At 40.8% G+C, this 24273-nt stretch overlaps 1 protein-coding gene across 1 annotated transcript in view; it reads left to right on the top strand.

The window, feature by feature from the left end:
- Window positions 1-2051: 2051 nt before the first annotated feature.
- DNAH11 (dynein axonemal heavy chain 11) overlaps window positions 2052-24273 on the top strand; it is a 370125-nt gene continuing 347903 nt past the window's right edge. Inside the window, exons 1-6 of the mRNA XM_038004732.2 lie at window positions 2052-2622; window positions 4029-4172; window positions 18703-18899; window positions 19506-19698; window positions 20974-21073; window positions 24032-24243. Of these exons, the coding sequence (XP_037860660.2) occupies window positions 2266-2622; window positions 4029-4172; window positions 18703-18899; window positions 19506-19698; window positions 20974-21073; window positions 24032-24243 (1203 nt within the window). The 5' untranslated portion in view covers window positions 2052-2265. The remainder of the gene's footprint in view (window positions 2623-4028; window positions 4173-18702; window positions 18900-19505; window positions 19699-20973; window positions 21074-24031; window positions 24244-24273) is intronic.

Genomic DNA, 24273 nt, shown 5'->3' with positions numbered 1-24273 from the left:
AATCTCATCTACCATTTTATTTTTCCTATTTCAGGTGAGGAAATTCAGGCACCTAGAAAACAGAAATGGAATACAAATTCAGTTGGTATAGCTCCACTCTATCCAGTAGAATCTAGCCTGTATCACCAATATGAGGGTAGAAACTTAATCGGCTTTGTTTTCTGTTATATTTCTCAACACCTAGAACAGTGCTTGGCACTTAGTAGGCATTCAGTAAAGATTTGTTAGACAAATGAAAGAACTCAGCACAATACATGGCACATAGTTGGTATTTGATCAATGTTAGCTATTATTATTGAGAAAAAATGTATAAAACTTGGGAACAAGGTAAAGGCATATTCATTCATTGTCACATTGAAACACTGCTTCACTGGCCAATGAAAGGATTATTAATTATTTAGGGAAAAGTATCTTTTTTGGACTCATTAACTACTATTGATCAAAGGCTCAAACTCTGTGAAGTTATGTTTTTATTTACAGATTTTTGTTCATTACAGATGTAATTTATTTCAGAAAAACAAATTATTTTTTAAAAAACAAAGGATTATTTTGCCCTGTATGGCATTAGTGGTATTGTATTGAACCTAGCAATCTGACTCACCCTGTCTTTCTCCAATGCTGCTAAATTTCTTTCTCTAACTGTCTTTGGAACTTACATCATTTTGTTGCTTTCCTCATTTATGAGTTAAATAAATCGTTGACATGTCTTCATCCTATATTTCGAGTTACATATTTAACTTTTTGGAAATTACACTTTAAAGTTAGCATTATTTAAACAATTTTCCTGCTAGATTTGAAAGTGGTTATTCACTTTCAATTTAATTCAACTATTATTTACAGAATTCCTGGTTTTCTAAGGTACAGGATGTGAAGCTGGAATATAAGAGGGGAGAGAAGGAACTGGTGATTGCTAGCCTTGTATACCAGCAACTGGGAGCCCCAAAGACTAATATGGATGATATAAAGCAGCCTTGACAGGCTAGAAGCCATTATCAAAGTTTTCCAAGGGCCTGTGTTATTTCAAGATTCTGATCATATAACTGGAAATGTGTAGATGGTTTTCAGGGGCAGTTAATATCCTGAAAAGAAAAAAAAAATTTGAAGCCCCATCTTCTGGAAATGTTTATCAACATTCAGGTATTAAATGGACTATTGTGGGCAACGGTCCTTCAGTAGCCCCCATCGAAGAGGTGGGGGTTGAAGATTTTAGTTTGAAATAAACAATTAACAAAGGAGACTTAAAAGTTTAGTGTGAGGACTCCTCCTCAAAATTCTGGTTACTTTAATAACTAGAATTTCCATATTAGGCTCAACAAAAGCCACTAATGGACCACAATGAAATCCTATTTCAGTATCATGAAACTGTTTTTAATTTGAAGCTTTTCCTCTTTGACTTTTTTACTCTTGAATTAAATGATAAATCTATAGATTTTCGGAACGTTTTGGAGATCACGGAAGGGCACTGTGAGTTCTCTTACTGGGTGTATGGACATTCCAGTAAGTGTCAGGTTGAGGATGGAAATCAGGAGGACTTCGAGTACTTAGATCTTGGATTCCCACAACTAGGAAAGTTGAATTGCAGGACTGGCTCTTTTCTGGTAATATTTGGACACCTTGGGAAAGGTGAATAACAGCCTTCAACTTGAGCCCCGAAACTTCTCTGTTACTTATTTTTGTAACTTAGTCCCTTGCCCATAAAACAAAGACTGACTAGTCAGAGACCTGGCTTTCTACGGATTATTCTACGGTCAAGGTAAGAGATTTAGCACGGAGCTCGGCACAAGAGAGCATTGCTTCATCCAGAGCACTTAACCAATGCTGGGATCCCCATCAAGTGTCCAGTAGGCGAAGGAGCCTGAGGGCAGTGGAGCTAGCGCACGGGGGAGCTCAGACCGACCCGGACACGCGTCTTCTCTGCCAGGTTCTGGACCTAGAGCCCGAGGGCCGCTCCCCTCGGCCTTGGCCTTGGCGTCTACTGGACAGTGGCGCGGTGCGCTCACTCCGCCCCCAGCGGGCTGGGGCGGGGACACCGTCCCCCGGGAAACGGGACGCGCTGCTTGTCCCAGGCCTTCGCCTCGGCCTGCTAAGCTACCGCTGTGCGCAAGTGGCGCGGCTAAGTAGCAGCAGGTGGGAGACTAGGATCTGCGCTCCCGGCAACCGCGGAGGAGGGTGGGCGCCTCCCGAGGTGTCCTCGCTCACTTCGGGCTGGCCCAGAGTCTCGGGTGAGGAGCCAGCCGGCCCCACGTTCCCTCGGACGGTTGCCCAATGGCAGCCCCGGTGGTAGCCCGGGAGGCGCGAGACTTCCGAGAAGCCCCGACCCTTCGCTTAACGTCGGGGGCCGGCCTGGAGGCAGTGGGCGCTGTGGAGCTCGAGGAGGAAGAGGAGGAGGAGAACGAGGAGGAGGCGGCGGCCAGGAGAGCGCGGAGTTTCGCCCAAGACGCGCGGGTGCGCTTCCTCGGCGGCCGCCTGGAGATGATGCTGGGGTTCACGGAGGAGAAATGGAGCCAGTATTTGGAAAGCGAGGACAACCGGCAGATTCTTGGGGAGTTTCTGGAAAGCACTAGCCCGGCTTGCCTTGTGTTTAGCGTCGCCGCCGCGGGGCGCCTTGCGGCGTCCCAGGAGGTAAGAGACGACGGGCAAGGGGACCAGGCCACCCAACAAAACTACCCAGGGGAGATAGCCCAGTCGGGCCCCTTTGCATTCCCGCGGGGCGCTCACTTGGGCACTTTGACAAACTTGGCTTGAAGTCCCCATCCTGAGGCCCGCAGAGCTGCTCCCCACGTGCACCCACTCTGCAGTTCAGCAGCTTCAGGTTAGTTTCCTAGGTCAGCTGTTTGTATCTGACGGAGAATCCTCGGTTGAGCCTGTTCGACCAGGGTAATGCAAGAAAACCAGCGCTTTCTTTAGCTGCTTGGGTGTTAGGCGCAAGGTGGGCTTTCTGTGCCAAAAAACTTGCGTTTCAATTGCTCTTGGGTCTCCCTGGAGTCACATCCTTTTAAAAAGGTGGTGTTTGGCAGAGCGCATATAACTTGTCACGTATTTTGACTACGTGCCAACCACGCTTCACCCCAGGCAAAAACATTGAGTCCTTAAGGAATGCCCATGCAGTCTTCGCACACATGGGTGTTTGCTGACCATTTAGGGGGAGCAGTTCCCTCCTTCCTTCCTCTCTTTTTCTTCTTGAATTTAGATTACTTGTCCACTAAAAGGTTAACGTATCATCTAACGTACAGCACTTGTATTTAGTATTTTTCAAGTATGATGAGTTAGGAGCAAGATTCACAATTTTTAAATAGCGCCGTGCTCAGTTTAACATGTTATATCGTTTTTATCACTAGCTGTGGTCATTATAATAGTTGGGAAATAGGATCTCAGATAAGAGAGAAACAGGAAGGCGGCCTTAGGGTATTGTGAATTTTGAATTCTTTTGTTTTAGTACTCTCCTAATTGTAATTTTTTAAAAAATAAGTTTGTCAGTAGATAAGACGATAGAACACTTAACTCTAGTATTACCTAAGTTAAATAGTTATTATAATGTTCAATAAAATGACTCAGTAGTTGTGGAAATGTTAGCATGTTTTGGTTATACATTTCTATTCTTTGATAGAAATACAAATTAACCTCTTGTGCCTTGTCTTTATCTCAGTTTGGCTTATTTCCAAACCAGAGAAGATTATAAAAACCCATTAGGATTGAAACATTCTACATGCCTACATGCTCCTTACTTGTTTTTAGTTATAGGATTTTTTTTATATATATAATGATCTGGTATAATTGACATGCCTTTAAAAAGGTGATATTTCCACACCAGTAATGCTGTGAAATTAGCATTATAAAAGAACGAAGAAAACTGTATACTCTGCATAATAGGGAAGAGCGGTAGAAGGACCTTGTTCATAGAGCAGGCAAGACACCAGGTTTTGTTTCTTCTGCTAGCAATACAGCTACAAGTTGGATATAGTAAATCCTGCTCGTTAACAAGAACACGACATGGTGAACTAGAACTAATTATCCTGCTCTTGTTTTAGATTACAAGAGATGCAAACCATAAACTTGTTTTTATTTCTAAGAAGATTACTGAAAGCATTGGAGTGAATGACTTTTCTCAAGTGGTTTTATTTGGAGGATTACCCACATTGTCTCTTGGACATGTATCTGCTTTCCTCGATGAGGTACTGTACTGGTCTGTCTTTAATATTTAAAGCTTTCACTTATCTCTGTGACATTTGGAATTATTTAGGACAACTCTTATAATTAAAAGAAGAGCTAGGATGGGGAGGGGAAGGGAAGGGGATGGTGGGGGCGGGGAAAGCTTGTAGAAGCCAGGAGTCTCTAGCCAGGTGAATGGAGTCATAACATCTACACTGTTCCTGAAAGGAGCTCATGCTTACAGATGTTAATATTCAATAGGTGGCCGTTGCAGGGATCATTCTCTCCCTTTCTTTCTTCCAAGATAATAGAAGCAAATAAAAAGCAACTTGAATAGGCTCTTGCACCTTAGCAGTAGGTTTTAAAGTTCACATTCAGAGTAGAGACAAATTTATACTTTGAAAACGAGTATTATCAGTTCTTTTTTATACTTGTTAGAAACTAACAGTCAAAGACTTAAGTTTCATTCATGGCAGATAATGGGAAAAGGTGATGAAAGTGCTAGAAATGTTCTTAAAATTTCTTTTTCTCCTCTTAAATTAAAGAAATACTCTTCAACCAATGTTACTGACACTTGAATGTGCGTAAGAACTGCCTGGGGATTTTGTGAAAGAGGCTGGTTCATTCAGTCTAGAGTGGAGCCCGAGGTTCCGCATTTCTAACCTGATGCTGATGCTGTTTGTTCATGGACTAGCTTGGAAGAGCAACTACCAAATAACCAGGTTCCATGGAACTAGAACCTCGGCTCTCAAACTTTGCTGAACATTAGAATCACCTAGGGGAGCTTTTAACACAATGCCCCGGGTCACCCCTCACCAATTAATTTAGAACGTCCTGAATGGGAGCCAGGTGGCAGCAGTTGTTTAAGATCCCCAGGTGATTCTAATGTACAGTGAGCTTTGGGAACTGCCTGGTTAGATATCTGTCTAACAGGCCAATTTCTAAATCAGATCTCTTTAATCAGTGTAGTCCTGCCAAGGCCGATATTTAAGGTAGGAAAAATTGCTGACATATTTATTACTAGTTATTTAGCAGTCTCTCATGATCACACCTCTTCTACTTTTTGAGTGTCTTCTGTCTTTTTCAAGGGACGTGTTTTCCTGCTGGACTAACCAAAGTCTCTCACCCCTAACTTCCATACCCTGCCTGGGTTTCCCTTTGCTCCTGTTGAATTTAATTGACTTTAACTGATTTCAGGGAGGTGCTAGGAAGACACTCTTTTAACTTCAGTGCCAGGAACAATTTCTGGTATGCAACAAGTGCTCAGATTTTAATTGAACTGAATCTGATGACTTCAGTTCATTATGTGAATCTAGACCACTATCAACTAGAACTTGGAGGGGCAGGGTTACATTATGAGATTCTGGGTCTACTATCTGTGTCTGGCAACAGAAGATACAAGCCTTTTCCAAATTTCTCTACTCTTTCTTTATCTCAGTACCAGGATCTGCATAACATTCTGAAAACGGTATGCCTGCCCCTCAACATTATGATTTGTTTCTGTATGTTGTTATTTGTCACCGGATTGTATTATATAATTATACTTAGCAAAAGTAATTAAAATGTCATATGGTTATTTCTTTATGTATCATGCTGGCCCACATTTCAAAAGAAACAATAATTGTGAATGCTTACCAAGGCATAAAGGAAAAATCATTTGGTTCTTCTCAGTCAATATCTGGGCCCCATCCTTGGAAATTCCAATTTAAAAAATCTAGAGGGGCCCAGGCTCCTGTATTTTGAAAGTGATTCCTCAGTAATTGTATTGAATGGTTTAAGAACCATCATAAAGGGAAACCCCAGAGTTTAAAAAAAGAAACAGAAGGTAAATAGATCCACAGCAAAGGCACATTTGCTCCTTTATCTACAGGTGTATATGTGCTCGGTGAATCTTACTTTGGTTCATAGAGAAAGTTTATTTTTCTTACAAATGCAAAAACTCCACAAACTTTCACCTAAAATAAGACAAAACCTCAAATTAATTGACTTACTTTGTATATATTTGATAAAATTTATTGTAATTAATAAGTACATCCCAGGTCTATTTGCTTTAAATGATATTTCTAGAGATACTTTAGCTGTTTGAGTTACTAATTGCTTTCCAAAACATGTGGCTCAGAATTTCCTAGTGTTTTATCAACAGCTTATGATACAAACATTAAGTTTTAAAAGAAGTTGGCTTTGTCGTAGAAGAATGTGAGAAACACATTTATCCTTCCAAACCCAAAGGGTGGACTCGGAGACACGCAGAACAGCAGAAGCAAGACTTTTAATGGCGGTCTTGCAAGATCGGGTGTTTGGTAGGCAGGCACACCCGGGGCAACTACAGCAGGTAATTTATCTCCTAGCACATAAGCCCCTCTCCCAGTTCCTCACTGGTTGAGTACTATGGGGTTACAATCTTCCTGGACATTGGCTACGTTTCATTATGCCCCTTGTAAGTTTATACCCTGGCCCCCTTCCTCACTTACGTTTTGATTTCCCAATAATGAAGCTTTCTTCCCTTTTATGGACTGACTCCTCTTCTACATTCCGTTCACTTATCATAACTTTCTAGGTGCATGAGCCATGAGGTTTGTCATATCCGCAGGCTGGCTGCTAGTACTTAGATTTATCATGGCTTGAAAATGGACCATTTAAAATGTTTTCTCACAAATTCCCTCCTCTTTTCTATTTACTTTCTTTGGCTTTATTTTTATCCAAACGCTTTTGGTTCTTGAATCACTCTAGAAGTTGTTTACTTTTTTCTTTATAGGAGAGCAAGTTTAATTTGGTTTCTAATAGTACAGGTTATTTTGCTAGTAAGTTATGCACATTTGTTTATTAATAGCTATTTTACTTTTTGTGCTAGTCGCCTTACACAGGGGGAATACAACATCCCACTGCTGTTAAGACTCCTGCCCCATTTATGAGAGATGTAGGGATTGAACCTATTATACCCTTTTCATATTTTGAAACAACCTGCCCAACCCATTAATGGGTTATTAATTTCAACATTTTTTGCTAGTTTGTAGGCTAGGGTTGTTCTTGTAAAGCTTTTGTGATGGTGCCATCTGGGACGGTATTCTTGGGAATGAAAATACAACACTTCCCACCCAACATAACACATACACCCCCTTTTTCTGCTGGTATGTCGAGTGCAAGACTGTTTTCTCAGGCTGTTTGGCTGGTGGCATTTAACTGGCTAGCTACCCCTTTGAGGGCGTCCTGAGTATAATTGATGAATTTTTGTTGAATATAATAGATATAGTTAATTTAATCCATATTTTTATTAATAGTTGACCACTGAAAGAGTGCTAACTTAAACCCAGAGCCCTTTGGTTTTGGGCCTTAAATGTATTAGGCACCTCCCTAAGGACTCCTACTGAGTTGACATATATATTGGGATTAAAAGAATTTGTCAAATATCTCCGGTTTTGGTGGCCATGTGTATTTTTGGGTATCTTAGGAAATGCCAGAGTGAGGGCAGTTGGACTAAAGTACAAGTCCTTATCCAACTGGAGGGTAAGAGTTTACAGAGGTTCCTTTTCCCACAATACCACCAGACATTAGCCTGGGGCATATGGATACCTGGGTAATTGCCATTGCTTGACTCACTTGTGATATTTAGGAAGTGGGTACAATTGAGAGTTCTCCCATGGGCTTATTGAACTTTGCCCGCTGCCTAGAGAGGCAAGAGGAGTGGTTCATATTGCCTATGGAGAACGAGGGAATTGCTCTGGGATCTGACCTCCGCAATGCGGGAAAGAGCAATGACAGACTTTTTTTCTTTTGGAAACAGAGTTTTGCTCTTGTTGCCCAGGCTAGAGTGCAGTGGCACAATCTCGGCTCACTCCAATCTCTGACTGCTGGGTTCAAGCGATTCTCCTGCCTCAATCTCCTGAGTAGCTGGGATTACAGGCACTTGCCACTGTGCCTGGCTAATTCTTTGTATTTTTAGTAGAGACAGGGTTTCACCATGTTGGCCAGGCTGGTCTTGACCTCAGGTGATCCACTCACCTTGGCCTCCCAAAGTGCTGGGAATACAGGCGTGAGTCACCGTGCCTGGCCAATGACAGACTCTCATAAGTCTCATTTCCCCATGCATCCTTGTCCTGGTATAGAGCCAACACACGGTGCATTTCTTTAAGATTGGTATTGCATCCTAGAGGAAACAGAACCACCTGTGCCTGAAGTTGTTCTACTGTACACGCATAACAACTACTCTTGTTGAGGGCTTGTACTGAAAATTTGACTCAGGCATTCATATTTCTGTACTCTGTTTCGATTTCTAAGGTTTGCCTTAAATCTTTTACCTTAATTATTTTTACCCTTTTAGGGTCATTATTTGGCGAACTAAAGTGTTTATTAGGGTTTGATGTTGGAGTAGTCCCAGGCAAATGGCAGGTTGAGTTTTGTGTTAGTTTGAGAACAAATTGCTGTAGGGGTTTTTCCCTGTGATATTTGCCCCAACCCATATAACCGAGATGCTACTTTTGGTTCTTGGTTTAGAACAGCTGGATTATCAATGGTGATGAGTATAGGATTGCATTTTAAATTCTGGCAGTTATTTGATGGGGAGCCCTTGGACAGATGTAATTTATTCTTTAAGGGTCTCCAAGTTGGAGTTACCCACCCCATGTTTACTATCCAACCCTGAAATTGGGTAGTCCACCATATATTATCCCAGCTGGGGCAGGATGATACTCTACTGTAACCTGTATTTGTTTCAGGGCAAAGATATTTATCCACCTGAGAGAGCTGTTTCTGATTTTCCACATTCCCACAAGGTAAAACCTGGCAGGCATTAAATCTTATAGTCTGGGGTGCAACTGTCTTGGTTACATTAATTAGCAACCTGATTGGGTAGGGAGGAGTCCCCTGCCAGTTGCCGTTTTGACCTGCTCTTTGTATAGTAGCCCATCCCAGCCATATTAACTTCCAAAATGGGGCCAGCCCATGTTTTCTTTTTAGGTTTCTCTCAGAGTTAACTTTAAGGGTTCCTTACGTGATCTGTGCACTTTCCACTGATTTTTTTTTTTTCTCCCTTCCTTTTTTTTTTTTTTTTAAACCAATCTCTTGACTTGAGTATAGTGAGTTCACCCCAGTTTAGCTGTTTGCACAGCAAGCTCAGTGGTCAGTAGCACTTAACAGGGACCTTTCGAGTTTAGGTGGAGCTTGTCTTCTTTCCAAGTCTTGATCAGCACCAAGTTGCCAGGCTGGAAGTGGTGAGCCATGAACTCAAGAGGTGAAGTTTGAGTCAGAAGTCCTTTTAACCTAAGGGATACCAGGGTGGAGTATATGGCCAGTATATAATTTCTTAAGAATTGATCCTTGGTTTCCATAGTAGGGAGATCTCTAGCTGTGCCCAAATACAGGATCTCATATAATAACTTGTAGAGGGACAATCCCAAGTCTTTTCTTGAGGCTGTTCTAATCCTAAGGAGTGCTATTGGGAGACATTTGGTCCAAGGCATTTTAGTTTTTAAGATTAGTTTAGCGATATGCTTTGTGAGAGTTTGATTCATTCTTTCTACCTTTCCAGAGGAAGGGGGATGCCAAGGGGTGGGATAATCCCACTTAATTCGAAAACCTTCCATAAGTCCCATTAACACCCTTGAGGTAAAGTGGCTCCCATTATCAGAATTAATATTTTCCATGAGGCCAAATCTAGGTACAACCTGTTTTAATATTATTTTGACCTCATTCCCAGTGGTGACTGTGGAAGGCAAAGGCTTCCACCCAGCCAGAAAGGTGATTTATGATTACTAGTAAATTCTTTAGTCTTTCTACTTTGGACTTCAGTGCTTTCAAATAATCTTAGTCTGGGAGGTCTTTCTCCCATGGCCTGTTTTCTAATCACCTTTTTGTTTGTCTTTTGACAAGTTGCACTACTTCCACATACTTAGCGAGAATATAAATCCCTATACACCCATAATTCCTAAGTGTTGCATCACACAGAGCCTGGGCTCCCCAAAGACTCCCTTTGTGTAATAAAGATATTCGTTTTCTCATGGAGTTTACTTATTTCTCTCCCATCAAGAAGTACCCATTTGATGTCTTCAGTTTGACCCCTATCCTGTCTAACTCTTCTTCTTCTCTCTGGTAAACTGGGGCCTTAATACTACCTTAGGGATGTCTGGGATCAGACTAAATCGTCTTCTAATTTCTTCCTCCAGGGAGGCTTGCTCAGCAGTGCCATCTGCAAGCTTGTTTCCTGTAGCTTCTATGGTGTTCCCTTTCTGATGACCATTTACATGAACTATGGTTACCTCTGCTGGAAGCAGGAGGCTTTCTAAAACCTGTTTGACCAGTTCCCCCATGTACCAATTCTTTTCCCCTGCTATTTGTTAGGCCCTACTCTGTCCAGATTTTTCCAAAAGTGTGTACCACCCCACAGGCATATTTAGAATCAGTACATACCGTGCCTTCTTGGGCTTCAAGGAGCTTTAGGGGCTGGTTAAAACCATATAATTCACAGGTTTGGGCTGACCACCCATTAGGTAATCTACCTTTCTCACACAAGGAGTATTTATTCCCATCAATGACAGCATGGCCATTATGTCTCTTGCCATCTATCACTCAGGATGAACTATCCACAAACAGCCTTATCCCATCATGTAGTGGAGCTTCCCTAAGGTTTGGTCTAACTTTTGTTTGGTATTCTATGATATCTAAGCAGTTCTGGTCTGATGTCTCTCTTTTTCTCCTCTCCTTTCCATAGGAAACCAGCTGGATTTAGGCAAATATTTGTTGTTATGAGCAAATCATTTTTTTTTTTTTTAACTACTATGGCTTCATATTTTAGAGTCTGAGAATCTGTTCAAACTATCTACCGGCTCTTGGTTTAATATATTCCTGACCTGGTGTGGGACGCTCACTATTAGGGTCCAACCAAAGGTTAGCTTTCCACTCTCCTAGCAGCAGGACTGTGGCAGCACTGCTTGCACACATTTGGGCTGCCCCTGAGAGACAGGATCAAGAAGCTTGGAGACAAAAGCAACAGATTCTCTCTTCCCTCCCCAGGTTTGAGTGAGGACCCCAGTGGCCATGCCCTGGTCCATTGTTACGAACAGATGGAATGGTTTCTCTAAAGATGGGAGGGCCAGGACCAGGGCAGTAATGAAGGCCTGCTGTAGCTTTTTTACTGCTTGAATTTCCTTTGGGACCATTGCAAGGGATCGGGTTTCTCTTCTAGTAACTTGAGATACAGAATCTTTTTTTGAGCATATGAGTTAATTTATTACCTACAGTAGCCAAATAAACTTAAAAACTTTTGGAGTTCTCTTTGTCTTAGGCAAAGGCAGACCCACTATTGCCGATATTCTTTCCAGATTTAGTCTTCACTTCCCTTTAGTAATTAGGTGTCCTAAATATTTAACTTCTTTTTCTACAAACTGCAATTTGTTCTTAGAGACTCGCAATCCCCATTTGTCTAGGAAATTAAGTAGGCTTATGGTGGTTTCTGATACCTTGGCCCTCTTCTCCCCAGAAATTAAAAGATTTTCTATGTATCGTAACAACTGGGTTCCCCTGGAAGTTTGGAATTTCTCCAGGACGTTTTCTAAGATTTGACCAAATACGTTTGGGGCTTCCATGAATCCTTGTGGCAGCAGGCCGGGCATGGTGGCTTATGCCTTTAATCCCAGCACTTTGGGAAACCGAGGCAGGTGGATAACGAGGTCAGGAGATCGAGACTATCCTGGCTAACACGGTGAAACCCCATCTCTACTAAAAAAAAAATACAAAAAATTAGCCGGGCGTGGTGGCGGGCACCTGTAGTCCCAGCTACTCAGGAGGCTGAGGCAGGAGAATGGCATGAACCTGGGAGTCGGAGCGTGCAGTGAGCCGAGATCGCACCACTGCACTCCAACCTGGGTGACAGAGTGAGACTCTGTCTCAAAAACAAAAACAAAAAAAACAAAAAAAACCTTGTGGTAGCACAGTCCAGTGGTACCATTATTTTCTCCCAGTTATAGGATTTTCCTATTTAAAGGCAAAGAGTTCTCTACTCCTAAAGTCTGATGACATGCCCAGAATACATCTTTTAGATCCACCACACTGAACCACTTGTGTTCATAGGATATCTTACTGAGGAGGGTGTAGGGGGTAGGCACCACAGGGTGGTGGGTCTGGACAGTCTGATACATAGTCTTTAGATCTTGCACCAACCTCAACGACCCATTAGGTTTTTTGACTGAGACAACTGGAGTATTGTACGGGTGACATGCAGGACTTTAATAGTCCATCTTTCATTAATCCCTTTATTACCAGTTGGTTAGAGATATTTTCTCCCTTCAGTATAAATGGGATTTTTTTTTTTTTTTTTTTTTTTTTTTTTGCAAACTACTTCTCTTGGTCGTTTTAGTTTAATTTGTAAGGGTGTGATTTTTAACCCTCCCCATTGCCTTTTCTAACCCACACAAGGTTATTAATTTTCTTTCTTCTTCCTCTTTTGGGAGGCCCATTATTACTTTTATTTGTCCTTCCTTTATTCGTAATCCTAAACCCAATCTCACAATCAGGTTTCGACCCAGGCTGTTAGTTTCTGCTTTAGGAACATATAAAAGTGACCAATTTGTTTTGGTCCGAATCAAATTAACATTTTCTTGACTATTGGAACCTGAAATCCCTCCTCTTTACCGGATCCTATCAATTTTTCCTTAGAGAGTCCTGTACCCCTTGATTGGTGAATTAGGGACGAGCGATCCACACCAGTACCAACCAAAAATGTCACTTCTTCTCTCTCGGGTCCCACCTTCAAATTTATTCAGGGTTCCTGGTGGGACCTACTCGGAAGACACTCTCACCCAGTCTTCATTAGCAGTCACGAGGTGGATCCCCATTTCTTTTTTCCATTTAGGACATTCTCTTTTAAAATGCCCTGGCTTTACATACTTGTAACATCCACTCATAGTCTTAGGAGTTTTTCCATGTATTTCCCTTCTTTCTTTGTGTCGAAATCTATCATTCCCCTTGTATCTTTCGAGGGGGATCTTGATCTAACCTTTTTTTTGACTACGTCTTCCACAGTGGAACCATGAGTTTCACTTTCACTTTTTTTTAATGCTTCTCTTCCTCTCTCCTTACAAAGACCTTCTGAGCCTCCCTTAGTAATTTCTCAAATGGTTTCTCATTCCATCCATTAGTCCTTTGTAATTTTTTTTAAATGTCAGGCCAGCTCTTTCTTTACAAAGTAAGAATATTAAAACTTTCAAAAGGCCTTGCCCTACTGGGTCCTCTGGATCTAATCTGGAGTATTCTCTGACCTTCTGCAGGAATGTAGAGGAAGTTTCCTCTTTTGGTTTTTGTTGAATCTCCAATGCCTTTGAGACCTTTTGTGTCCTAGTGGTGGACTTTTTGATCTTTTTTATGATTAGTTCCCTGAGGTTCTGCATTTGTGTCTGTTCTCTGGTATTTTTTTTTTTTTTTTTTTTTTTTTTTGAGATGGAGTCACACTCTGTTGCCCAAGCTGGAGAGCAGTGGTGCAATCTTGGCTCACTGCAACCTCCATCTCCCAGGTTTAAGTGATTCTCCTGCCTCAGCCTCCTGGGTAGCTGAGATTACAGGTGCGTACCACCATGCCTGGCTAATTTTTGTATTTTTAGTAGATATGAGGTTTTGCCATGTTGGCTAGGCTGGTCTCAAGGCCCTGACCTCAGGTGATCCACCCACCTCGGCCTCCCAACGTGCTGGGATTATAGGCATGAGCCACACACCTGGCCCCTGAGATCATTATTATCTCGTTTGCGATTGACATTTGGAAATTTTTGTTCAGCTGGTAAGACTTCTTGTCCACGTGGTTGTTACCTCTCCCAGATGGCTATGGCCCCTCTCCTAATCATTCCCCTTTCTTTTCCTGTGATAAAGGATACTTATGCTAGACATCATTTCAGCCCAGGTGTAAAAGCTGGGTTCTAGGAATTGATTTCAGCTGGTTTGCTAAACCCAGGGGATGTTTTAGAAGTGGTTTCATTTCCTTCTTGAAATTTGTAACTTCAGTACTTGTAAGAGGAGCATTTACAAAGCCAATCTCTCCCTATCTATGGGAACTTCCCTAAGAGGGAATATGCTAGATGTCTGCTGTGTGGAAGGGATAGGGAAGTCTCAATATCCCTCTTACACTGTTCTAATTCTTTTTTCAAATTTGGATAAGGATTTAAAGGAGCAGTTGGTTTGACTCCGCCATAGTCTGTAGGTCTTCATTCCTAACCCTCCTGCTGCCCCTTGATTTTCCTGTCCCCTATTTTGTGAGACACATGGAGGCATATGGATGATAGGGGGTCCCAGGGCTTTTCACTGGGCAGGAGCTTTTTACTAGGCTTTTTTTCTTCTTCTTTGAAGGGGAACATGGTGCCTAATTCCTTGATCCAGCAGAGAGTGTAACCCATCTCCTCTTGTGAGGATGGGGTTTTATCATTCACATAGAGAATTAAAGCTTGGCATACCCCACTTTTATCTGAGCCAAACTTAGGCCAAAAGACCAAAGGCTTACGAATGGGGTCTTTAGGCCAGATAAGCAGCAATACTTTATCATTTTTTGCTTTTCTTTGTCCCTGATTCAAGGGTTGTCCCTTCAATCCTCATTCTTCCCAAAGGACTATCCGGGGGAATGTCAGAGGGAGTCTCTTTGGCTCCCTCTTTCCTTTGGCCCATAGGCCTACAATTTCTGTATCCCATTTTTGGTCAGTCTTTGTGTCCAAGCTTTTCCCTGTGTACTCAGCCCCCCACTACTGGAGGTTTCTTGCACACCTCAATTGCTTTGCCTGTCTGTGGACATTTCCCTCATGGGAGAACAGAACTACGGATTGGGATTTGAACTCCGCACTTTCTTCATATCTAGGTTACATCTTAGTCACACACACTTGACTTCTGAAAATGCCCAACCACCAAGGCAGTACTTATAGTTCAATTTTCCTCCCTTGCCTCACGCATGACGTTGCCTGGTTGCCATGGTGCCTGCTTTTCTCCCTGTGTTGCCTCCACTGCCTCCTGAATAACAGTCTTGGGTTTGTTTATGGCCTCTGCAGGGATCCAGGATGCCTGGACAGAGCGGGCCACTTAAATTGTGTGGGACGTGTTTCCACTCTCGGCTGGAGTCCTATTCTACACAGGCACAGAGTCCCCAGACGAGTCCCCAAGTTTGTGAGAAACACATTTACCCTTCCGAACCCAAAGAATGGACTTGGAGACACGAAGTACAGTGGAAGAAAGACTTTTAATGGCGGTCTTGCAAGATTGGGTGTCTGGTAGGCAGGCACACCTGGGGCAGTTGTAGCAGGTCATTTATCTCCTATCATGCAAGTTCTTCCCCCAGTTCCTCGTTAGTTGAGTACAATGGGGTTACAATTCTCACAGATGTTGCCTAAGTTTCATTATCCCCCTTATAAGGTTATACCCTGGTCCCTTCTCCGCTTAAGTTTCGATTTCTCAACAATGAAACTTTCTTCCCTTTTAGGGACTGATCCATTCTCTACATTCTGTTCACTTTTTGTGACTTTCTAGGTGCATGAGCTGTGCGATTTGTCACATCTGCAGGCTGGCTGCCAGTACTTAAATTTATTATGCCTCAAAAACGGTTAAAATGTTTTCTCAGAATAGTAAATAGAGTGAAGTCTGAAACAGTACCCAATACATTAGAAATGTTGAATAATTTTCTTTCAGCTTGACTTTTAGAAAAAGCTATTGATGTCAGTGATTTAATCTAGAAAACAGTCTCCCAGTAGGTAATGCATGTTCAGTCCAACAAATCTAAACTCTTTTTTCTTTCCAATTTTTATCTTAGATTCAAGGGGTACATGTACTGGTTTGTTACCTGGGTAAATTGTGTGTCATGGGAGTTTGGTATACAGAGAGTTTGTTACCCAGGTAATCAGCATAGTATCTGATAGGTGGTTCTTTAGTCCTCACCCTCCTCCCACCCTCCACCTTCAAGAAGGCCACAGTGTCTGTTGTTCTTTTCTTCGTGTCCATGTGTACTCAATGTTTAGCTCCTAGTTATTAATATAAGTGAGAACATGGATGGCCGGGTGCAGTGGCTCACACCTGTAGTCCTACCACTTTGGAAGGCCAATGTGGGCAGATAACTTGAGGCCAGGAGTTTGAAACCAGCCTGACCAGCACTGCAAAATCTCGTCTCTACTAAAATACAAAAATTAGCTGGGCATGGTGGCACATGCTTGTAATTCCAGCTACTCAGGAGGCTGAGGCAGGAGAATCACTTGAACCCAGGAGACATGGAGGTTGGGGTGACCCGAGATCTTGCCACTGCACTTCAACCTCAGTGACAAAGTGAGACTCTGTCTCAAAAAAAAAAAAAAAGAAAAGAAAAGTGAGAACATAACAGTATTTGGTTTTTCTGTTCCTGTGTTAGTTTGCTTAAACCTAAACTCTTCAGCCTGTTTGCAAAGTTCTTCACAAACTACCCCTGCCTTCCTCACAGCCCAAGTATTGCCGTTTCTCTCAGGGATGCTGGCTCTATTTCCAGGATGGTCATACTGGCAGTTTCCTACAAGCACCATACTCCCTGAGTCCCCATGATTTTATCAGTGTTCTGATTTCTGGAATGCTTGTTGTCTTACTTTGTTCAGGTTACTATCATGAAATACCACAGACTTGGTGGGGTATAAACACTGGACATTTATTTCTCACAGTTCTGGAGTGGGAAGTTCAAAATCAAGGCAGTAGTAAATTCAGGTGTCTGAAGGCTGCTTCATGGTTTATAGATGGTCCCTTCTAGCTATTTCTTCACATGGTGGAAGGAGCGAACAAGCTCTGTTGGGCCTATTTTATAGGGACACTAATCCCATTCATGAGGACTCGGCCTTCATGATTAATCACCTCCCAAACATGCCACTTCCTAATACCATCGTTTTGGGGGTTAGGATTTCAATATATGAATTTTCAGAGGACATATATATTCACACCATAACACCTGCCTTGCCCTGTTCTTTCATCTTAAAGATTCAAACCAAGTAATGACTTCTCTGGCAAATCTTTCTTAAAACCATTCTCTCCCAGAGGCACATATTTCTCCCATGTTTTCATATGCATCCTGGACATACCTCTAATTGTAGCAGGACGAGCCGCAGACAAAACTCCTCAGACACCGGATCAAAGAAGGAAGAGGCTTTTATTCTTCCGGGAGCGTCGGCAGACTCGCGTCTTAAGAGCCGAGCTCCCTGAAGAAGAAATACTTGGCCTTTTTAAAGGCATACAACTTTAAGGGATCCATGTAAAAGAGTCATGATGAATCAAGCAAGCGTGGAAAACGTGACGGGGGGCTACATGCATCAGCTAACACAACAAAAAGTTTTACAGTGCTTTCTCATACAATGTCTGGAATTTACAGATAACACTAGTAGTTTTGGTCAGGGGTTAATATTATTATTATTTTAACGACCAGGGCCAGGTGGTGGCGCCAAGGTCGTCTAGCTATTTATCTTCTGTTTCTTTCCAACTTTTTGCTTTCTCCCCCTTCTCCTGTCTTATAAACTAGGGAAAAGGGGAGATGGGGAAAAGCTGGGAAGGACAACAGGAGAAGTGGTGGTCTCATTCTATATAATCATGGCACGTCTTATCTTGAGCGTCACAGTTGCAGGATCTCACCTACTGAGCTCACTGAGGGCGGGGACTATTTTGTACTAATTTCTGTATTACTAGCTTGACACGTAATGGGTGCTAAGTAGGAAAAGATAATAATAACAACATTTGGAGACATTTGTTTCAACACCATTCAAAAATGAAAGTGAATTTTCAGCTTGTTTTTAGTTAACTAGAAGATTGTATCATCAAACTAAACTCTAAAAAGGTAGAATAAACATTTTCTGAGCATTTTGGCTAATTCAAACTTTATAGTAAAATGTTTATAAATTGGTCAGATTACATATAGATTATATATAAGGAAAATGAAAAAAAAGTTTAAAATGAATAGATACTTTAAGGGAAAGCAAGAAGAGACCAACTTCATTAATGCAGCATTCTCTTATTGATTGCATAATATATTCCAGACTCTGGAAATGGAAAAAATACTTTTTGAGAGTTTTCACATAGTTTCATTGATGTTTCCCGTTTCATGGTGGAAGAAGTTCTGAATAAGGTCCATGAGGCTGAATAAACATGTTTCTGACTATCCAAACTTTAATCCTCTGTGATGCCACCCAGGGCTTGAGAAGATTAATTTACTTCTAGCTTCCATATGATTCAGAAAGATTGTTTTCATTAATGTGCCTGCCAATGTGCTCAGTTTGCATTATGAGGGCAGTTTACTTACTTGACATGGCTGCTTATTTCATGTAGTGTTTGAGTTATTGGGAACCTCCACAAATGTTTGATAAATGGGTAAGTGAATGAACAGGCAGTATGCTAATTCCACTTTGACAGAATTTATGTCTAATTGATTAAGTCTAAATGGGTCACTGACTTTGTCCTCTCTTTGTAGATTTCATATTATTGGATGATATTTATGAAATTGGGTGGTTTTGTTGCCAATTTTGTATGACAAGAAAATCTTTGAAGGAACACATTTTCTGTAAATTAATATAACTGCTTTTAACAATGTTTCTCTTTCTCTAGATTTTAGTGCCAGTTCTTTCTAATAAGAACAACCATAAGTCCTGGTCCTGTTTTACTTCACAAGATATGGAATATCACATAGAAGTCATGAAAAATAAGATGTATATTTTTAGGGGCAAAATGTCTAGAAGAACTCTTCTACCAATTCCCACTGTTGCAGGAAAGATTGATCTGGATCAGAATTATTCAGAGAACAAGTACGTAACAGTACAGTATATACAGGATATTAAAATGGAGAGCCAGGCCAGCATGGTGGCTCATGACTGTAATCCCAAGCAGTTTGGAGGCCGAGATGGGAGGGTTGCTTGAGACCAAGAGTTCAAGACTAGTCTGGGCAACATAGTGAGATTTCATCTCTACAAATAAAATCAAATAATAAAATAAAATGGAAAGTCAGCATACCCATTTAATATCACACCCCTAGCAAATTCATTAGCAAATAGAGAATTACAACTACATCATATTTTTAAAATAAGTGCAGAAACACCATGTGTATTATTTCCTTTCAAAGTACGCTTTTAAAAAGCAAATTATACAAAAAGCAAACTATAGTAATTGCCATGCCAATAGCAGTATTCCTTTAATAAAATGGGTTTTGAGGATATAATTCTTTGTGTTTTTTGAGGTTAGAGACATGTCAATGACAGAATAACATAACCCCACAACTCAAGACTATAAACATAATGGATTTTGAAGAATTTATTTTTAGGAAACTAGTTTATGGATGCCTAAAATAACTTTTAAAATCTGTGTCTTTGGATAAAGTGATTCATCTTTGAATTATTTTATTTTAATGTTTGTAGGCCATCACAGTCAAATGAAAGGATAATACTTCATGCAATTGAATCTGTGATTATTGAATGGTCACATCAAATCCAAGAAATTATAGAAAGAGATTCAGTGCAGCCTTTGTTGAATGGTCTTCACTTGTCTCCTCAAGCAGAGCTAGATTTCTGGATGATGAGGAGAGAAAATCTGTCATGCATTTATGATCAAGTAAGTAGATAGCCCTAGAAATTGTAAATTAAATTAGCAAAGTCTCCTGAGCAGCAATGACCAATAGTTTTAAAGGTTTAACACACTGTATAATTTACTGGTCTGCCCTCTTTTCTTAATCCAGAGTTCTGTATGTATGGTGTGCACTTTTGACATTAAAGTAACTTTGCCTTTATGAGAATATTTTGACAGCATTTGAGATGATTGGAAATATTGTGCTACCCTGGAAGAGCAGTACTTCCCCAGGGAAATGGTGAAGACTGGAAAATGTAATTAGTCAACTTAATTGATTTGGGAAGGAGTGAGGTCTTGCTTGGTAGAGAGACACAGCTTTGGAAGGACTAACTTCGGTTCCTCTGCTGGGTGCTTGCCATACAAATTACTTACTTAGGGTTCTAAAAGTTAAGACATCCATTCACATGGCTTTTGGAGATTTTCTGAAACAAATTTCATATGGCAAAATTAATATTTTACATATATAATGTATTAGGTTCTCTAGAAGGATACAACTATAGCATATATGTATATAGGAAAGGGAGTTTATTAAGGAGAATTGACTCAAAAGGATCACAAGGTAAACTTCTACAATAGGCTGCCTGTAAGTTGAGGAGCAGGGAAGCCAGTGGTGAATCAGTCTGAGTCCCAAAACCTCAAAAGTAGGGAAGCTTACAGTGCAGCCTTCAGTCGGTCGCCAAAGGCCCAAGAGCCCCTGGCAAACCACTGGTGTAAGTCCAAGAGTCCAAAAGCTGAAGAACTTGGATTCTGATCTTTGAGGGCAGGAAGCATCCAGCATGGGAGAAAGATGAAGGCCAGAAGACTCAGCAGTTCTGCTTTTCCATCTTCTGCCTGCCTGCTCTATTCTTGCTGCTCTGGCAGCTGATTAGATGGTGCCCACCCAGATTGAGGGTGGGTCTGCCTCTCCCAGTCCATTGACTCAAAATGTTAATCTCCTTTGGCAACACCCTCACAGACACACCCAGGAACAATACTTTGCATCCTTCAATCCAATCAAGTTGACACTCAATTATAACTATCACATATAATAATATAGATCCAAATTTAAACACTTAAATGCAAAATAAAATATGAGGCTAAGAAAACAATGTATTTTAAAAATTATTTTCAACTTGAAACCAGATATCACTTTGAGTATTAAATACTGAATCACTTGTGAGTGAAATAGCATTTAAATATTTTATTACAGAATGATGTATTTAGTAATCGAGTTTATATTTATTAAAGTTTTTTTTTTTTTTTTTTTTTCCTTTAACTTAGCTTCAGGCACCTATTGTCCTCAAAATGGTTAAGATCCTGACAACTAAACAAAGCAGCTATTTTCCTACTCTGAAGGACATTTTTCTGGCTGTGGAAAATGGTAAGACTCTTGTTCCTCAGCCTGGCATCAATATCACCATCTGCTCATGATCCAACCCTTGCCTGCTTGGCCTTGACATTTACCCTTCCGCCATGTTCGGGGAGTGATTGCTCTTGGCTCTTCTGATGATAAATTCATCTCGCCCTTTGTACTTTATTCTCCACCCATACTAAACTACTTTTAGTTTATCTGGTATGTGGTAGATACCTGCCAAAGTGGCTCCAGATTGAAATTTTAATTAGACTGTTTGTGGAGGAGTGAGGCCTTCAGTATTTAGCAGAGGAAAAAAAACTCTGGATAGAGGTTTTCCAGCCAACAGATTGGGCTATGATGAGTCTAGTTATTCACCAGTTCAGTTCTCTGAGTGTGTTTGATATCCACCAGTTATTTAGCTTGCAAACACTCAAAGCCATCATTGAAGTTTGGTGAAGATGAAATGTACAGAGTGGAGGGCTTGTTGAATTTTGAATAGACAATGCATGCATCTTATTACAAACCAGGAATCATAAAATGATATCCAGTTGACAGTCTTCTCACCATCCTTGTCCTTCCACTATCTAGTTTCAGCCCCATCCAAAGATGACAATCCTGCTCAGTTCCTTGATTTCTGTTCATGTTTCTTTGCACATGGATAAGCATTTACTTATGGATATACACGATACTGAGGTTTTAATAATACAATTGGAGGTAATATGGACAAGTAACTTTTTTTATCTCTAACAGTAAAAAGTTTATTTTTCCCATGTGACTTTGGAAAGTTAGGAAATACTGAAAATTCACTTCAAATATGTTTTAATACATCTTTAGGGTTTTCTGCATGAATTCGGTTTAAAAAGAGGGCATAAGATAAGGAGGAATATATACAGCAGGGGCTCTGTAAGATCTGAATTCCTGTCCCAACCCCGCTTACTGAGCATTTTAAATTTGCTAAGCCTCTGGTTTGTATTGGCCTGTTAACACCTTCCTTGAAGAATTGCTATGTGGATTTAGTATTTCTCAATCTTGTCACAATCAACATTTTGGGTTAGGTAATTTTTTGTTGTGGGGGGGCCATCTTACATATTGTAGGATATTTAGCAGTATCTCTGGCCTTTGCCTGCTGGTGCCATCCCTGTTGTGGTGATCATAAATGTCTCCAGACATGGCCAAATGTCCCCTGGTGGCAAGATTTCTCCTGGTGGAGAACCACTGGGTTAGGGATAGCATATTATACACTATACGAGGTACTGGACATGTATTAAGTATGCTTCAATACATAGAAACTGTTGGCTTTTTTTTTTTCATCCTATGTTAGCATAGGATGAAAATTTTCTCCGGATGCAGCTTCTGCAGGAATGAATCCCGGGGTCCTCTGAGCCTTATGTGCGTGTGGCCTGGAGATACAGAAATAAAACACTTCTCAATAGAACAAGTGGCCCAAACCCATGGTCAAGCTGGAGGAAGAAAGCTCTTCTCAAAGACATAGTTCAGGCATTGTGGAGTCACCAGACATGCTGATCACATTTTAAGGACACTTAATATTTCAGAGCACTTACCTACTAGATACAGTTATTTAATGTTGACATAAACATTGATAAAAATGCTAATTTTGAAACATGAGTACATCTTGAAAAGAAAATAATTCCTGAACATCCTTCTTATTCTCAGGGCTTTATTGTTACATAGACAGATTAACTGGTTACACATCAAGTGGCTGGGTGCATCCTTGACTCCTGGTGACAAAATTCAGCAGGGTTTCTTTGTTCTTGACACAGGTGTTTTGGGTTAACACCAAAAACTAGAATTTACTGGACCTTGTTCCCTACTTTCATAATAAAATTTGTTCTCACTTCATCAGGGGTATTTGTAGCCTTGGGAGCAAAATGGAATATCATGGAAATCCACTTAGGGTATATTAAAAGGACCAGTGCTAAGCAAGAGAAAACTTTGGATTCGATTAAGCAGTCATTAATGAGAGTTAAATATTTAAATGTTTCTTCATATCTATAGCATTCTTTGGTTTGATTTTTTTCTTCCTTTTTCTTTTTTGGAGACAGGGTCTTGCTCTGTCACCAGGCTGGAGTGCAGTGGTATGATTATGGCTCACTGCAGCCTCGACCTCCCAGGCTCAAGTGATCCTTCCACCTCAGTCTCCTGAGGAGCTGGGACCACAGGCAACTGCCACCATGCCCAGCTAATTTTTAAGTTTTTTGTAGAGATGAAGTCTTGCTATGTTGCCCAGGCTGGTTTCGAACTCCTGGACTCAACTAATCCTTCCAAAGTGCTGGGATTGGCCCTCTATAGCATGTGAAAAAAAATATTTACCATGCTTAACATTTTTTTATTGAAATAAAATTCACATAACATAAATTAACAATTTTAAAGTGTATAATTCATTCAAGTTTTAATACATTCATGATGTTGTACAACCTCACCTCTGTCGAGTTTCAAAGTACTTTCATCACTGTTCTTAACAATTTTAAACCTTTATTAATGATATAATTTTTCTCAGTCATTGCATGAGTTACTGTCATAGGAAACCGGAATGAGAGAGTAAACAATTTAATTGTGCTTATACCAAGTTCTTAGAAGGAATTAACATTCTAGTGATGAAGTTTGTAATCCAAGCCATGAAGTGACAACATTGCAGAGAGGTTTTATTCCCACAGTTTCCACAGGGTTGAGTAAATTTCTTTAGACTCCAGGGGTATTTTCCCTTGTTTTTTCCATCACAATTTATTTATGCTATGTGGGTAACTAGATCAGTGCTCTCCCAAATGACTGAGTTACAGATGGACAGTGTCTAAAGTCTTCCACATTGCTCATGTGTAGATTATAGGATAAGTAATATAAAGGGAACTATGACAGCATTTAAGTGTGGCCGTGTTGTTTTACGTGGCTCTCTTTTACATGTAAAGTGAATTTAGAAAAGAAAAATAATAAACTGGAATCACGTTAATGATGGTTCTTTGCTTTCAGCCCTTCTCGAAGCCCAAGATGTGGAACTTTACCTGAGACCTCTGAGGAGACACATCCAATGTCTCCAGGAGACGGAATTCTCACAGACCCGCATATTAATCGCTCCATTATTTCATACCATCTGTCTGATCTGGAGTCATTCCAAGTTTTATAACACCCCTGCTCGGGTTATAGTTTTATTGCAAGAGTTTTGTAATCTCTTCATTAACCAGGTATGAAGCATCAAAAAACAGGAACAATAA

This window comes from Chlorocebus sabaeus, chromosome 21 (assembly GCF_047675955.1).
Source record: "Chlorocebus sabaeus isolate Y175 chromosome 21, mChlSab1.0.hap1, whole genome shotgun sequence".
NCBI lineage: Eukaryota > Metazoa > Chordata > Mammalia > Primates > Cercopithecidae > Chlorocebus > Chlorocebus sabaeus.
The sequence above is the reverse complement of the archived record's forward strand: the minus strand, read 5'-3'. Positions and strand labels throughout refer to the sequence as shown.